Below are 18228 nucleotides of genomic sequence, written 5' to 3' on the forward strand. Positions count from 1 at the left end.
ATTGATGTAAAGTTAATGTTACAACACTAAATGAAATACGTTGTTTGTTTTGCATAATTTTTATTTTGGGACATAAATAATTGGTAATAAATAAATAAATATTTACATTAAAAGAGATTACAGTAATATCTTTAGCTTTTTTTCTGAAGGTTTTAATGTTTTAATTTGATTGTAATAACTCAACTGAATGTTGTTTTTGAATTTGGGTAGTCTACTATGTTCGTGGAGCAGATTTCTCTCTCTTTCATCGATTATTGGTTCCAAATATTATCAGCCAGTGTATTCCATAAAGCTACAATCGTGAGCTTTTAGTTTCTGAAAGAAGAAATGACATTTCTATACAATAATACAATATATGGAAATTTAAATTAGAACTAACGTTGTTATTCTATGATGATAATAATAATGTTAAAGTAATTTAAATGTAGGTTTTTGATACAAGACTCAGTTGGTAGTCAACATACTGTTAATATAAACTTAATAATAACGAGAAAAGGTTTTTAAGTAATGTGCGATCTAATTGCTCTCTTTCTTAAACAGAACACTTCTCAAAATTTCATCATTAGGTCTATTTCATGCTAATACTATGTTAGTATACTTAAGAAAGATCCTACGTACGTGGAATGAAACTCTACATACTGTTTGTATCCTATCCTTTGAACATGTTGAAAATTCCATACATAAAATGACTAATAAATCTCTCGTGTGAGAAGAGAGATTTGATTCCAAAACATTATATAGGAAATTAAAACGAAAGAAATAGACTGAACTAGCGTTAGGGTCACTTCGTCTCCTTTAGCATTGGTGATTGCAATGCTTTTTCCCCTATACAACCACGTGAAGTGAAAGATGTGAAGTGAAATGTAATATAATCAAGAACAGTGGCTTTAAAATGATTCATAGTTACATAATATTTTGATATCAAAATTAAGTTGGTGGAAATATGTACAGATTGATAACATGGTGGCCACTATTTGGATAATTTGCAAGTAAAATCTAGTAATTTTCAAAGAAAGCGAAGTAAAATCTAGTAATTTTCAATCTAAGAAACTTCTTTCTACAACTGTCATAATAGGTAGAAGTTACATAATTAATTATACACAATATAAACTCTGTAAAGTGAGATTGACGAATTGTCAGTACAACGTATAAATATAGACCCCGATTTTTTAAGAGGACGAATCAATATTTATCTACTTTCAAGATAATATTTATTTTATTGGCGCATTTACGTTTCTTACACTCACCCTGTACAATATGGATACACCATTGTATTTCGTTACAAAAAAAAAAAAAAACTAATCTTATAGTTATATTTGTGTGGTTCCTGTATTTTTTATAAATAAGGGATACTTTCAGATCGAATAATGCGGGACTCTTATATTACAACTACTCTTTTTGAACTCTTAGTCTTTTAAGCCCCCACGCTTATGTTGTCTAGGCCAAAGGAGACGGGGATGATGAGAATGAATGAAATGGAATGAAAAAACTAGAGAGCCTCGATAAAACCCAAGCACCCTGTGTTTGTCCATCAAGAAACCCACTTGGTGCTAGCTGAGATCGAACCAGAGACTCCGCGCACTAGGAATGATCGCTCTACCACTGAGACATCGCGGCCTGCCATCACAACAATTACATGGTATAATACAAGCCCGTAGCCAGCCCAAAAATGTAGGGGGGTCGGTTGAAGTTAGGGGGGCCGATCCAACCATATGATAGTTCATCACCATATTATAGTTCTTTTGCAAGCCTACTATAAAAATTTTAGGGGGCCAGCAAAAATTTAGGGGGGCCGGCCCCCCTTGATACGGGCCTGGTATAATAAAAGGATATTGAGTCCTTAGCTTTGCGGTGAAAACATATTTTCTCTAAAACATTTCGAAGGGACATGAAATTAATGATAATAATTCGTTTCATAGCAGATCAATGTCATATCAAGTAACCCGTGCGTAGTCATTACCACGTCTGCTAATGGCACTATCCTCACAACATAACAGTACCGGCAAAGTATGACATTTTCTTTTTTATTATTATTATTACTAGAGCTATCGATTTCTTGGCAATTGCATGTTTAAATTTAAGAATGAGAGTGATAAACACACATCTACAATCTACGTGACAATGCCGCGTTCCGAAAAATTTTATCTGGGCACCAGAACAATATGCATCGAAGCTTTCCTTATATTTTCCAAGAAACCATCTAATTATAAATGGTTGAGCACAGATTTTAAACAACTATTAAACGGTAATTCTACCCACGTTTACAGTATTATATGTTATACCGATAATATTGAATCAAAATTTTCTAGGATTATTTAAATTTAATATCCGACGATAAAGAAAGTACAAATATACAAATACAAAATACACAGAACATAACATCAGATGCAAAATTTCACAAGACATTCGAATTCTCGCATTTTACTTTCAATTCTTGTCGTATACGTAATAATATTTAATGTATTATTTTATTTATTCTTTTGTGTATTTTTCTTAGTTTCATTCATTGGAAGTCTTAAAAGCAAGCAAACAAACAAATACCGATATTTATTTTACTCTAATGTTTGCAATCCGAATAGTAACAAAACATTATTTCCACTTTGCATTTAAGTTCTTAGCCCACATTGTTTAGAGAAGAAAATGGCGATCATTATGGCAACGGAAAGACTGTGACGTCATAATATTTCAATCCATAAAAGGTTTTGATTTAACGAACTAATATTCGTACTCAACTGGAAATGTTTATTACATTCAGACTGACTTTTTGTTTATGACGTACCGTCAAATGGGGTGAATAGAAACATGGGGGTGAATAGAAACAAAACTCCCAGATTAGTTTTGGATTTATCTGGGCGATAAATTAATCAAGAAAACTGAAATTTCTTAACATAGTCTTATACGGCTAAAGTGTCCAGGGCAGAGACAAAATGTTTTAGTGAGTTGGGAACACTGAGGTAGACTGCAGTAGCATTAATGTGTTACTGAAATCTTACACGGTATTTTAGCGCTCCTTAAACTTTCTTGGTAAGTATGACATTTTCATATTGGTTGCATTTGAACATATGCCTATTTTGTAGTTTGTTGTTTCGTTTACTGACGTTCATAGTAAAAGTTTTCCTTTTGTAAATTATTTTTAATCAAAATTTAACTTTACTGGGTTATTGTTATGATTTTTAATTAGTGGGGTGAATAGAAACACTTCTTGGGAAATTCTTGAAATTCCTCAAGGAGTGGAAAATTCTTGAGGAGCAGAAAAAAGGACCTGATAGGAATGTATCAACCATCTCTAAGAACAAATTTCCAAGTCTTCTGAAAAAAAAAAAGTGTGAAACTGAAGGAGGAAAATATCAGGGCTGGATTTGAAAAGTGTGGAATTTTTCCCCTTTGTCGAGACCAAATACTGAGGATGTTGCCAAAAAAAGACAATGAACGAGAAGAAACAGAACAGCAAAAGTCATCTCAGACTGTAAACCGTTCCCTTATGGATCTTCTCAGGCGCATGAGAGAAGATGAAACAATTAAATAAGGGAAGAAGAGAGTACGAATAAATGTTTCTGGTAAGAGTTTTGGTTTGTTTTCTGAAAATGATACATTTTCATCAAATCACAACGAAACTCAACCTACATTTGTATTGTCGGAAGAGGAGAAAGACAACACTCCAGAAGACAACATTCCAGACGATCACGAACTGGATGATGGTTTTCTAAAGCTGGTGATTTTGCTGTGGTAAAATGAGAAGCTAAAACTCGATGAGACTATTCAGCACCCAAGTGCGAAAATGCGAACATGATGCATATGTGGGAGTGTTTTATAAGAGGGCACATAAACAATGAAATTTTCAGAACGAAACTGTTGGGTTTTATTAGGAGTTAGTCAGCACGCTTTAAGTATATGATAACTTTCGGGCCCCTTCGTGGCTAAGCGGTTAGCGTACGCGCCTTTGGCGTGGGAGACCCGGGTTCGATTCCCGGCGGGAGCTCATGTAGTTCTGATTCTACGTTAATCAGTAGGTCCACGTCTCATATAGCCTCGCTGCTGAACGGGACGTAAACCTCAAAATCAACTCAACTCATGATCAGTTTCCCTGATGATTTCAGTGGTTTAAATCTTATTCAAATATCATCAAAACTATATGGTCGTTTATACCTATAATGTGCATTGTATTGTTTTATAAGTTTGTAACTTATGTAATACTGGTCCTATTGAACTAATATCTTGCAGGTTTCAAATAAATAGTTCGTTTCAACAAATACGCTGTTTCTTTTTTACCTTTCCAATAGTATAAAAGAAACAACAATGAAAATAAAGTAATTGTTTCTATTCACCCCATGGGTAGGGGTGAATAGAAACATTAAGAAAAATCAAGGTGAAGAAAAGTGGAGTTGATAAATTAATATGACGTTTACTGAAATTCATTAGCATATTAAGACCTTTCTTTTGGAATAATCTGATACGCGAAATCTTTAACATTACCAGACTTATATTCTCATATAGCCAAAAATGTGTTTCTATTCACCCCATTTGACGGTACTATATTCGACTTAATATCCTGTCAGAAATATTTCAAGAGAAGTGAGTAACATTACCATATGGTAAGATTATTAACGGATTATGAAAAACGAACACAATTTGTTTTAACATTATTTTGGGAATTTAAAAAAAAAATGTGAAAACAAATTAATTTTACCTTCAGCCTTTCTCCATTTTCATACAATTCATGCCATATTGTAAGATTTTCAATGGTAATTTGTTATATGAATCTTGTACAAAATCGTTGCAACCCTATATTGCAGTGAACCAAAAGCTTGTCTTTACTTCTTTTGTTCTGGTGAACTACCTTTAGTCGAAAATATAAGGAAGCAGAAAGAAAAAAAGTTGAAGAATCATCTTAAAATCTTAAGCTTAAAATTTAGTACTGATTCTTTCAATAGTGGTTTGGCAGAGTTATGCACCTACGGGTGTGAGTGGTTGTAGTTTAACATTCCTTTCAGCGCCGAGGCAACATAAGATGTGAAAATACAATTTATGGTGGAATCCGAACCTGTGCACCAACGGAGGAGGTGCTAGCCACTAGACAGCGAGGAGGGAGCTATGCATACATAAAGGAAAGGCTACAGACAAGAATGAAGAATAGACTTCCAAAATCTCTTCTCTGTCATTAAACAGTAATGAAACTTGTAAATCCGTTGAAGCTTGGATTATTAATTTTTAATCATTTCAAGACCTTATTCACCCATACAATAGCTTAAAAGTGAAAAACGAATAAATCGATCGACTACATAATCGCTTATACTACAGGGTAAGACAAATAAGCACATAACTGAATACTTACGCACAACCACATGGCGTACGCCAATCAGCCTCAATAAAACCATCGCTGGAATATGCATAAACCGTGGGGAGGACATCAGCACTGTTGTCCTGGTATGTAAAGATAGGTATTGCAGACCCTTCCATACCTAATGTTACAAGACCAGTCGATGTCACATCAAGCCAGAAACAAGTGAATGCGACATTTGTGATTATCCCTGGAACTTCGACAGGAGGTCCTAGTTCATTTCCAACTTGTCGTAGTTTTCGAAGACTGATATGCATGGTTTGAGAGCCATAATTTGTGTATCCAATAAGAATTTCATACACGGGCTCATTCAGACCTGGATTTGCATGAGTTGCAAGTAAGACCATCGCATCAGATTGGGTACGAACACCGAACTGTAAATGAGCACGTCCCACTGCAGGTCCAGGGGCAAATGTGTAATGAGTATACTGATAGTCTATAGTGGTGAAACCATCAGCTGCAATTAAGAGAAAAAAATACATCTTGATATTGTTTAAACCACAATAAATTTCAATTTACGTTAATTAATAGAGTATCCAAAAATACTCAAACTAAACGTTATTGCTGTTTGAGTGCGAAGATACGTTGAATGATGCGAACTAATCTGGACAGATAACTGAGTGATGGGGGAAAACGTTAGTGGAGCAATATGACTGGATCCCAAACTTCAGTTAGTACAATGACTCAATAAACTAACTTTATTATCTTCATTTTTATTATTGGTTCTAAATTTATGTAATAGTACAACATTGTTAATAAGAGTATGCTTTGAAGTATTAACTATGGAGTTACTTAAATAAATTATCGAAGAAGAATTACAAGTGGAAAAGAGACACTGAACAGGAGCCAAACATAATCTTGCTGTAAAATCTAAACAGAATTTTCATTAAGACTTTCCTTTTAAAATCAGATTAACAGAAATTAGTTTTTGAAGAACATTTCTTAGGTCTTCTAGTACACTCCTGAAGCTGGATATTTGATTTGACAGTATTACATTTATTTGTTATTTTGATGTTCAATGTCTCTGTTAAATCATACTTTTTGCAAAATGAAAAAAAAAATGTATACCAATTGAAGATGCAACAACATAATTACTAACGTAATCAAAGTAATCTAGATGCTAGTAATTTATATAATGGAAACTAATCTAATAATAGTATCAGAACATTATACTTTACAGAAGATAAAAGGAAAGATAGGATAGATATTAATTTTTATTCTACTCAGCATCAGGTCGGTAGCCAGTCCAAAAATGTAGGGGGGCTGAAATTTGGGGGGTTAAATCCAACCATATTATAGTTCACTTGCAAGCCTTCCGTGAAAATTTTAGGGGACCAGTCAAAATTTGGGGGGCGCCCCCCTAGATGCCCCTGGATACAGGCTTGCTCAGCATATCACAATTTACTGAACCGAATATAAATAGCACCAGTAAAGCAATTACTTTACATATAAATAAGAGCGCCGCATGGACTGTGGTTGTAAATCATGATATAATGGCATACGCTTATATGCTAGATAGGCTTTAAATACACTGTTTTTTCGGTCGTTAGTTATTCATCTATATTAGTGATTATGTATTTTTCAAAAAGGTTCAAATGTATTATTTCCTATATTTATAGACATAATTTTATTCTAAATAAATGAGATGTATATCGTGTTATATGCATTTTAAAGTGGAAAACATGTATTTTTGCTATCGAATTATTATGTGTGTATTTTAAAATATATTATCATACAATGATAGAAAACTATAACTATGCATTTGTCTGTTGTTTTCCGAAATAAATAATAGGTGGATTTTGCGATTTACGCTACTAGACCTTTAATAGCACTGTTAAACACAATGAAAGCATTATAGAAATCAAATCTTAAAATTTGAAAACACACATGCAACTTTTCCTCAAATACCTAAATCTAGTTTTTCATATAATCTTTTATATAAAAAGTATTGTCAAAATTTCTAGTTATACAATCTATATAATAAAGTATTAAAGTAAAATATGATTGGTAGTAAAAAATTTTACTTACTTGTTCCATTGGCTAAATGGATAAACCAATCTGCTGTAGTGCCCACATTGGAGGAGAATCCAACTCTGTTAAAAGTGAATGAGCCGATGTAGAAGGTGAGAAATATACTGGATGATCCTCCAGCGAATGTACCGTAGCCAACTTGGATATATCCAGATGCGTATCTCAACCAGAAGGTATTGAACATATTAGCATTTAATATATTTGGGGTACTAACTCTAATTAAATCAGCTCCATGTTGTACGTTTCTGATAGCGCTCATCGTATTGCCGTAGGTTCCAATGGCGATTTCGTAGTAAGGTAGAGTTAAATCTTCATTATTAGTAAGCACGATCAAGGCATCTGAAGCTGCCCTGACACTAAATTCCATTATCTCATTAGCTTGATGTGGAAGATCGTAGAACGCTGTGTAACCATAGCCAATAGTATGATCAGCACATACAGCTGCAATAAGTAAATAATACAAATGGTCAGAAAATTGGAATGGCTCCGAATATAGCATACCTATTATTACTAGGTTTAGGATTTTTAGCGGGGATTATTAAATGAAAAAGGGAAAGGAAAAAGTGCAAAAATAAGGATGGGGGAAAAACAACAAAAAGTTGATTTTTGCCTTAATTATTTTGATAACTGGTCTTTTATCTAATTGGGGAAAATCGCTAAGTTGTTAAATGTAAGCAGGTTTGTATTTGGAAAATAAAATTTTCTTGCCATAATTTGGAATCGAGAAAGGCAAATTCGGTATTCTCTGAATAGTAAGCTTGTAGATATTGTGAATTCCTTAGTGACTATTTAGTTACCGTACCAGTCTTTGTAATCAGGAAATGCGGTAAGCGCTCATGTGGTTTGTATCCCGTGTTCAGCTGTAAGTCCACATTTCATACAGTCTCAGTGCTGAAAGGTATACTAAACTCCGAAATAGATATTACAAATTCGCCAAGATTATTCTCAAGATTATACCATAAGCTTTTCTTTCGAAAAACCATTTGACTGTTGCTTCACGGATATTGTATTCTTTCGAAACATTATTGTTCCAAGTTTCTGATTGAAGTCACATGTTTGTAACAGTAGATAAAGAAAAGTTCTGTCTGAAATTATGAGTTTCTTTTAGACTGAATAAGTTCGTGCTCCTTGGACATTTCACCTGCATCGTTTGGATCCAGAGGAACCACTTACTACTTGATCTTGTTAAAATTCTCCCACAAGAAATAGCACAGTCAATCAATGATGAGTCGAAAATTTGGAATACAATTTTGAAAACTAGCAATAAAACAAGATAAAAGGGTGGAAACGAGGAAAACGAACTGAATTCGAAAAAAAGAACCGAAAAGGGGTAGGGTAATGTGCTGGAAAATTACTTAACACCTTGGTTACTTTTTGCTCTAAAAGAAAAAGTACACACCTAAAAATCCTCATCCTAATCATGAATTTAATTATAAGGAAAAGGGTGAATTCGAACGCACACCATATGTATTTTTCACTGTCTTTACATTTTCCGATTGGAATCCTTCTGTCTTTGGGTGTAAAGTTTTGCTTTTTAAAAAGCCACATGTCTCTCTTTAAAAGCCAGAATTTCTACAACCGTTTTTAGAAAAATTTTGGCATTGTGTATTGAAATGAATATGCCACACATCCAAGAAGAATCAGGTTTGCTTATTTACTCCAGTCCAGTAAATAAGTAGGGAACCAGGACTTCATGTTTCCAATATTATGACATGAAACCAGTTTATAAATACTACGTATTTGATACTTAAAAAAATCACAACTTTACCAAAAACTTTACATATAGGCTTATACATACGTAATTTAAAAAAAAAAAAAAAAAACTTTTACGTTTAAAGGTACAATTTTATTGTTGATAATGTCTTATATTTTTTTGAGAGTTAAGTAAAATTTTTATTTCTTTCGTTTCGACAGATTTTGTGTTGTTTATTTGAACTTTCTCCAGATATGTTTACGACAAACACGTACAACAACACCTGATTCATATTTTTGGGTAACATTTCATTTTTTGTACACTTATAACTTTACTCTGCGTATTGAATAAATATTTCATACATTTACTTCAAGCATAAATGGAAAGTGAACATGCAGGAAGTTTTAAGTATCAAAATTAATGTGACCATGGATTTTCTTTCAAACTTTATAACTTTCTGATTGAATTTTCTAACAATAGCCACAATAGAAACTGATTATAATGTGGTTTAAACTATAGTTACGCTTAGAAATGTCTTCTTATTGAGATGTTAATTCGGATAATAAAAGTTATTTATCTTTCATAATATCCCTAAGGTGTTCATATTACGAGATCATATTAAAATATTGGTATCCGGCCATGTGCTTTCTCTAAATATTCTTTTCTGTTTATTTTACTACGATACACAACTGATTTTATTGATTGACAATAAGTATATTTTTTACGATGTACAATTGATTTTATTGGTTAATGATAATATATTTCTACAATGTACAATTGATTTTATTGGTTAATGATAATATATTTCTACAATGTTCAACTGATTATATTCATTAACAATTAGTGTATTTTTATCATGTACACTTAATTTTATTGATTAATAATAAGCATATTTCTACTTACAGTATTTGGGGTCAACATCAGCAAACGTGTACGAAGCAGAGCTCAGTAACAGTAGTATTGTGAATTTCAACACTGGAAAACAAAAAGAACAAAAATGAACATTGTTATCATGCATTAAAACAGGCAACTGCATCATGGTACTTTCTAATTGATTATGTCCTAAGTTCGTGTGGCCTATATAAAAGTTCTATTAAGGACAACAGACTATTGTTTTTTGCAATATATATGTTAGGATGGTCCTTATTTCTCGACTTACAAGTTTTTTTAAATTTATTTTACCCACTAAAATGGTCCCATATCATACCAAAGTAACCCATGAGAAAAATTAGCTTAAATTGAATTATGTTAATGGTCGCTAGAAGCGACCTCAGAGTTTTAACCCATTTACAATATACAATATGAGTGAAAGGTTCGTTGTGAAGAAAATCAATTATTAATATAATACCCGCAGTAGCGTATCTGTCGTTTACATTAAACTATTGTGCTACTTTTTTTTTCAAAAAGCTTTATACACCAGATATAATTATATAAAGCCGTAAAGTTCTGATTTATACAGCTTTTCGGAAAAAAGTAGCACAATAGTTCAATGTAAACGACAAATACGTTAATGCAGCTGTACAGATTCGCTAGAGGAAATCACATCATATCTTGGATAGAGGTAATGAAGGTAGAACCATATTTGGTCAATATACGGCTAACCTTTTATGAATTAAGAGTTTGTATTAACATGGGCCGTAAAAACTTTTCATTATATATCTTGTGCCTTCTTAAACTTGCTGTAAACAACAGAAAGGTGAATGTTGCTTCATGTACCATTGGAGACTTCATGGAACATATTGAAGTAATTTATTATATTAATAAAGACAAACTCCTTGAGAAAATCGATTATTAATATAATGCCTGTAAATTATAATTTTAATATGCCTGTGAAGCTTCCATCGATACAGTTACATTAGCGTATCTGTTTACATTAAATTATTGTGCTTTTTTTTCTTTTACAAAAAGCTTTATGCACCATATAGCCTATGATTATATAAAGCTATAAAGCTCTCTGATGTATAAAGCTTTTCGGAAAAAAAGTAGCACAATAGTTCAATGTAAACGACAGATACGCTAATGCAGCTGTGGAGATGGAAGCTTTACAGGCATATTAACGTTATAATTTACGCGTATTATATTAATGATCGATTTCCTCATAGAGTCATCATTATTAATATAATAAAATACTTCAATATGCCCCATGAAGCTTCCATTGGTACAGCGACATTAACATTTACATTTGAACTATTGTGTCATTTCTATCAAAGAACATAATATACACATGGTGTTACAAAAATTTGTCCTAATATTTTGGGAATAGATTTCTCACATCAAAATAACAAAAAAAAAAAAAAAAGTCCATGTGGACCTGTGGTCGGAAGTGCATAGTTTTGTAGTTATAGAGTGCTGAAAACGTGAAAAAATGAACTTTAAAGGTCCATAGTTCTACTACTATAGGACCGATCGTTGTTGGGTGAAGACAACACTGAGGAACTAGTATGTGAACTATCCAAATATCCATCTTTCAGAACCTCCGGTACTTGCACAATCTTTACAGAGAGGCTACTTGATCACTCTCCACCTACCTCTAAAAATTGGTGTGTAAGAATGTAGCATTCTTAAACATGGATATTTTGATAGTTCACATACCAGTTCGTCAGTGACGCCTTCACTCGACTACGATAGGCTTCATAGTAGCCTTTTAAAGTTCACTTATTTCACGTTTTCGGCACCCTACAGCTCCGAAACCATCCACTTTTAACTACAAGTCCATATATTTTTTTTTCTTTCTTATTTTGATGTGAGGAATCCGTTCGCAAAATATTTTGACATATTTTTGTAAAATTCTATATAATGTAAAATGTTTATGGACCATGTTACATCGAAATTCTTAATTCACATTAACTGCATCGACTCCTGCTTCCTATTAGTTTTGGACATAAATAACTCCCAAAACCACGATTGATAAATTGTTGCCGACTAACGTTGTCATCACTATCCACTAACACTGCGAACAATTTGAACTTCATTTTGAGTTCTTCAATTATAAGTGGAATACGAAACGCAAAATAGATACGATTTATATGATAAGAAACAAGTAGCAGACTCATAATGTACACCATGGCAAGGACATTTTTTTTTTTTTTTTTAACGATGTACTCAACTTGAAAATTGAAGTTAGAAATTTCCCACTCAAACACTTTAGAAAGATAAGTGAATATTTGAAAATAGAAAATATTTAAATCTTCAGATTTGTCGATTTGAAAGTAACGTAATTTAAGTTTTATTTGTTCCCCAGACAAATTAGTATTCTCTTAACTAGCTAATCTCAACAGCGCTGTGGATAGTTTGTCAAGTAAAAAAAATATATTCATAATTACTTCCAAAGGAATAAGACTCTATAATTACTTTCATAGAAATAAGAGAGGGTCACTTTTGCTAATCTTCTAAGTGCTTTAGATTCTTTGTTTAGAAAAAAACTCTCAACAATTAAAAAAAATAAAGAAAAGGTGGAAAGACTAGTAAAGAGCCACGAGTTGTACATTATAAATTAAGGTGAAGTGGTTTTGAGTTTAACGTCAAGGCTATATGAGATGTGAATCTGCTTATTAAGGTGGAATCCGAATCACATGAACTTCTGCCGGGAAGCAAACCCGGATCTCCGGACCAAAGGCGCGTACGCTAACCGCTTAGCCACGAAGGAGCTCACATTATACATTAAATTCATACACATACACTCACACACAAACAGACATATTCACTCACTAGTTCAGACATTCTTTCTTTCTCTTCCACAAAAAAATATCTAATAATACCAAAATGGAAACATACTTATGAGTTCTGTAGGCACCAATACGAATTTCAGTAAATGTGTCTAACAGGTAAGTATTGCTAATGCAATTGAAAATATATACAATAGCATATTTATATACGATATTGGGTAATATTTTTTTTTAAATCATGACTAACTTAGTCTAATCTTAAATCATGTGACATAACTGATAAAAATGCATCAGGTCAATAAGATTAGTTCTCGTCTGTATATTGTTCGATATTATTTCATACTAATAAATCAGATATTTCTTAAACACTGATAACATAAACAATTCTTTTCTAATTTAAGATCTATGATATATCATTTGTCTGTACCATATCCCTAATAAGTGAATGGGAAATGGGGGATTATAATATTAACAACGATTTATTGACAATTTTTCCGTGCATGGTAAAGAAGTGAAACAGTCGTGATACATGTGATTAAATACAGCTTATATTCTTTACTTTTATAACTTTAGATTTATAATTGAATTTGCTTTACTTGAAACTGAGAAGCACAAACGTTATGAAAATACACGTGAGCAAGAAATGATTTTTGTCTAAAGTGCAAAAATAATAATCCTATTAATTTAAGTATACAATAACAATAATTAAATATTTACAATAATAAATTGATTAATTTCGTTTAGATGGATGTTAAAAAATAAAAATTTTGGTTAATAAGAAAACAAGTTACAAATTTTGATTGTGCTCTACACGTTTCCTAGAACATGACAGTTTATGGTAAAGAAAACAATCGTGTTCGTGGATTTTCACAGGATTCTCGGCTTTTGTACTTCCTTCATCTTACAAATTATTTCATAGTAATTCTCTTATGTTTCTCAGCTGTTTTCTTCATCCTCCTGAAAATTACTGTGGGAAGTAAACTGAAATTTTGTCATTTGCGTAGATATGTGATAATTAGGGCCCGGAAGTTGAGGAAAAATCCTCTTTCTTACGAGTTTCCGAAGACGAGCTTAACATAATATATGTTCATTTTGGATCATTGTTGGCCAGAAAATGGTAGATTTTATTTGTCTTTTTTTTTTGGCCTTTTTGGGCGTTTTTTGCTTATTGGTCTTTTTTAAAAAGATTTTCATAGGTCTTAACGTCTTTTCTTGCACTTCAGCTTTCGACAATAAATTTACTGGCCATTAACTCGAATCACCACCACATCTTAAACATCTTTTCTTTAGTAAAGAAAATGCAAAAGATAAGACATGCTTCAACGACTGGACTGATAAGACCAGATCTGCAACAATCACAAGTCAAATAAGGAGGCGTAACAATGTCCTCCAGCAAGGGAGAGTGAGGGTGGGGAAGTTTTCTTATTTTAGTTTGTACTTTAGTTTGTGAAAGGACAGACCGTTAACGTACCTGAAGCTTGTATTTCTTGAGCATTATATTCAGTGACGACGCCAGCTTTAAGTTCTTAGGGGGGCAAAGGAGGGGCAGATACATTTTCAGGGGGCGGCTATTTGCCATACCAAATATGACATATTTATTACGTTTGACTTATTTTACATTACATTGTGTAATTTCGTTGCTGTTTTTATATTAGACCTATATGATTATAAATTAAACTTATTTCAGGTAATATTTGTAACTAACAAATAAGTAACGTCTGCATATGAAATATTTTTCAATGAAACTTTTGAAACCTAAACATAAATTGAATTACTTTCGCGTATGCTACGAGTAACACATTCGTCTAGTACTATATGCTATGTATCTCTCTCTCTCTTTATATATATATATATATATATATATATATATATATATATATATATATATATAAAGAGAGAGAGAGAGATACATAGCATATAGTACTACACGAATGTGTTACTCGTAGCATACGCGAAAGTAATATATATATATATATATATATATATATATATATATATATATATATATATATATAGAGAGAGAGAGAGAGAGAGAGAGAGAGAGAGATAAAGAAAGAGAGAGAGAGAATTTACGAGGAGTTGCTGAAAATGTTCTAGTCCAATCCAGAAGGAGTGTAGGTACTAGGAAGAAAAATGAAACCGTAGTTTAGAAAAATATGTCTCTGTATGTACAAATACAACTTTTCATATTAATAATGAAATTCTTATTGTTTCTCAGGCCTAGGAAGTGATTACGTGTGCCCAAGCAACGAATTTCACGAAGATCCAGACACTAACTGTTATAACATATTTGTTCCACCAAGGAAAGTCACCGAAGTAAATTAATTAGGAAATCAGTGAAACACCACGGGACTGTCCTCCATTATATACAGTGGTGAAGAAGTAAGTGGCTTAGTATAAACGTGGCGATTTCTCAACAAATTATGCTTTACATCCAGGATGATTAAAAGCAATGACTCTTCCCGAAATCATGGATGCAATTTGTGACATTATTCTTGAAAATTGCAGCTAGGGATGCACGCGAGACGAGACGAGACGAGAAATGGAAAAGTCTCGTCTCGTCTCGCGTCGCGTCTCGTATCACAAATGTGAAGTCTCGTCTCGCGTCTCGCATAAAATTTTGAGTATCATCTCGCGTCTCGCGCGAGATTTTCTCGCATCGTCTCGCAGTCTCGCATATATTTTGGGTCAAAATTTTGCAAGGTGTTATTCTATGGCTGTTAATGAATGATGGTGTGATATTCTGTCCGAAGGCAGGTATTTGACCTAAAAGTCCCTTGGCAAGGTGAATCCATGGTGGTTTGCCATTGCTTTCCATGGGATGAATGTTCATAACATCCTAAGGAGACGGAACCTAGAGTTCAACATGGTATCCGAACTTGTGTCCACTCCGCTCCAAATTAAAAGAAAGCTGTGCTGGAATTTGATTGCTGGACCATTAATTTTCGTCAAATTAATAGCATAATTTACAGCAAAACCAGCATAAATTGTTGCTGGATCCAACATTGTTTTCCAGCTTAGAGGTCTCCCGCAATATTTGGTTCTTCTAAAATATCGTCGCCACTATCAACATTTACACGTTTTGGTCGTTTCCTTGAAGGGTGATTTTCCATTATAAAGATGTTTTTATACCACCAAAAGCGCTTGTAGACAACAAAAGAACTCCTCACAACACAATATGACCCAATTCTTTCGGTTCGTTCGCGCTTGTAGCAATGTTGCATTATCGCATTTTATCAACTTTCGCTTTCAACTTATATAGTGTTGCCAGATCTAGAAAATAAAAATACTGACAGATATAGGGCCATTCCTACCATCTCCCACCAAACCTATAGGGCCATCCTACCAAACCAGTGTTAGAATTAAACTTCCGAACTAGATGGAGATGTTTTTGACAAATATATAGAAAGAAAATACTTATTCCATGTAAAAATATCATGTTATTTCTGCGAGCCGGGCCGGGGATAAACTTTGACGAGAGGGGATTTCCCCGCCATCCTCCAAAATTAATCGCTAGTAGTAATGTGAAAAAGTCAGAAACAACAGAAATATCACATTTCGCAGCAATAGGGAGTCTTATTCGCTTTTCAGGCCAAAAACAGAAATTCATGTATTCGTGCGCGCCCGCGTATATGTGTTTGTGTCGCAAAATAAAGTCCTAAATCAATGCTGTAATAAATTTCCAATTTACAAAACTTTTTTTTTTTTAAGAAATTAAAGAAGGCTTTAATTCTGAAAATCGACCTTGAATAATAATATATCTCATAAAATGTCTATTGCCCCAATCATTTTTTTGTTCCTGGAGGCATTAACGCTGAACTTAGAAAACTCAATAAATGTAAAATCACTAAATATACAATTGAATGTAATTCATAAATGTTGCGAGACTGCGAGAAGTCTCGCGAGACTTCTCGTGCGAGACTTAAGCGAGTCTCGTCTAGCGTCTCGTCTCGCATGGTTTAGTCTCGTCTCGCGTAAAATTTTCACTCTCGTCTCGCGTGCATCCCTAATTGCAGCATTTCAGCCAGTGGTGGATATAGCTCGGGGCCGGAGGGCCTAAGCTACCCCAGTTTTTGCGTGACAAAAATAATTTAAGCTACTATTTATATAGTTTTTAAAGTGTATAGTAAACTCACTATATACATATTATAGTCTGATTTCTGGCTGCACCCCGCTTTCTCAGTTTTTACCTTCTCAGCAAAACTTGTGTCAGAGTTTCTGGGCACTTCTTTGGAACTCGTCGGTAGCATAATTCAGAATGGCTTGGGTATGCTCAAGTTCTGGACATAATGGGTTCCCAAAATATCTGTCAGGAGAATAAGAGAGTGACGGCATTGAGAGAAGTCTTCTTCCAGTTTAGTAAAAGCATGTTGTAATTGTTGATTGATTGTTGTAATTTACACTTCATTATCTCTTTTCGCTTACGAAAAACAGGCAAAACAAAAATGGTTAGCTTTTGTACCATTTTTAGTACCGGTAGTCTCTCCCTGATCGGAAGCAAATGTGTCACCGTTATAACACATTGTGCACAATCAACATGCTTTTACTAAACTTTTGCTGCAGTCCTCTTTAAACTAATTGGGAAATTAACCCACGTTTTCACCTCTGGAATTCAAGTATCATTTTACACAGTTACTACGAAATGTGGGTTAAATTTCTTTCTTTTTTTTAAAGTTTTTCCTACTGCTCGCTTTATTCCACTAATTACTTATTATAAATTATTAATTATTTGTAGCTGGCACCAAACAGATCTAGAATAAGTCATTAACATTAACTAATTCGTTGTTCTTCATATTCATCTTTTCATTGGACACCTGACTATTTAAAAGAAAGATTTACTTAAACTACGTTACCAGAAACTATTTAGATTAAATACACTATAATGTCTACCACTATTTTGTCCATATGCATTGTGAACAAGTTGGGTGTTAAAGATCACCTGTAAGAACTGAAATTCGCCAGATTGTAAAATAGCGAAATACTATGGCGAAATTAGCAGCAAATGCATAGTCGAAAGAAAACAACGTAGGATTACCTATACATGCACGCTTTCCAAAGGAAATCTTTTCATATTATTGCGATTTGAGTTTACGATAACAATCATTAAAAGGAAGAAATACAGTTCTTGCCTGCCAAGAAAGTAAGAATTTCCAACATAGTCCTGAAATTTGGCACTGTTCTTCGTCTTCTGTGTACACGCAACAGCACATTAGAAACTATACTCTTTGCTTGCTAATTCGTTTACCACGTTGCAGATGTTAGTGAAAACAAGGCACGTGTTTGATTTTTTTTTTTTTTTTTTTAGAGGTATGTGTTTCTAACCTATAGTTTTACGATACGAAAAACCACAAGTACAGCGAATTTCTAGCCTGACGAATATATTAGGGTAGAAAATGAATACCCCTAATAGTATGACTACCCCGCGTACTGTGTGACAGAGTTGTCATCCTTCTTTTAAATTTGCTTCTGTCAATATTTTGCCATTTGTACCGTAAATATTA

At 33.4% G+C, this 18228-nt stretch overlaps 1 protein-coding gene across 2 annotated transcripts; it reads right to left on the reverse strand.

Annotated features, from left to right (window-relative positions):
* LOC145693063 (uncharacterized) lies at positions 1-16882 on the reverse strand. 2 transcript variants are annotated; one of them, XM_081768735.1, is made up of 5 exons: positions 16864-16882; positions 9966-10037; positions 7367-7810; positions 5333-5795; positions 1-315 (listed from the first exon to the last, which is right to left on the reverse strand). In XM_081768735.1, coding segments are annotated over exons 1-5 (987 nt in total). In that variant the 5' UTR covers positions 16865-16882; the 3' UTR covers positions 1-308. The 2 variants fall into 2 exon arrangements, with proteins under 2 accessions (XP_081624861.1, XP_081624860.1); XM_081768734.1 differs by lacking the exon at positions 16864-16882 and adding an exon at positions 12837-12951 and having other exon boundaries at positions 6-315.
* Positions 16883-18228: the final 1346 nt, after the last annotated feature.

Source organism: Thermobia domestica, chromosome 8, assembly GCF_964235325.1.
Source record: "Thermobia domestica chromosome 8, izTheDome1.hap1.1, whole genome shotgun sequence".
Taxonomy (NCBI): Eukaryota; Metazoa; Arthropoda; class Insecta; order Zygentoma; family Lepismatidae; genus Thermobia; species Thermobia domestica.

Bases quoted from the DNA above. Each gene is read 5' to 3' on its own strand.
- LOC145693063 (XM_081768735.1), bottom strand. The intron at 7,811-9,965 runs GTAAGTAGAAAT...TACTTATTGCAG, and splicing joins TGATGTTGACCCCAAATACT to CTGTATGTGCTGATCATACT. The intron at 5,796-7,366 runs GTAAGTAAAATT...TCTTAATTGCAG, and splicing joins CCATTTAGCCAATGGAACAA to CTGATGGTTTCACCACTATA.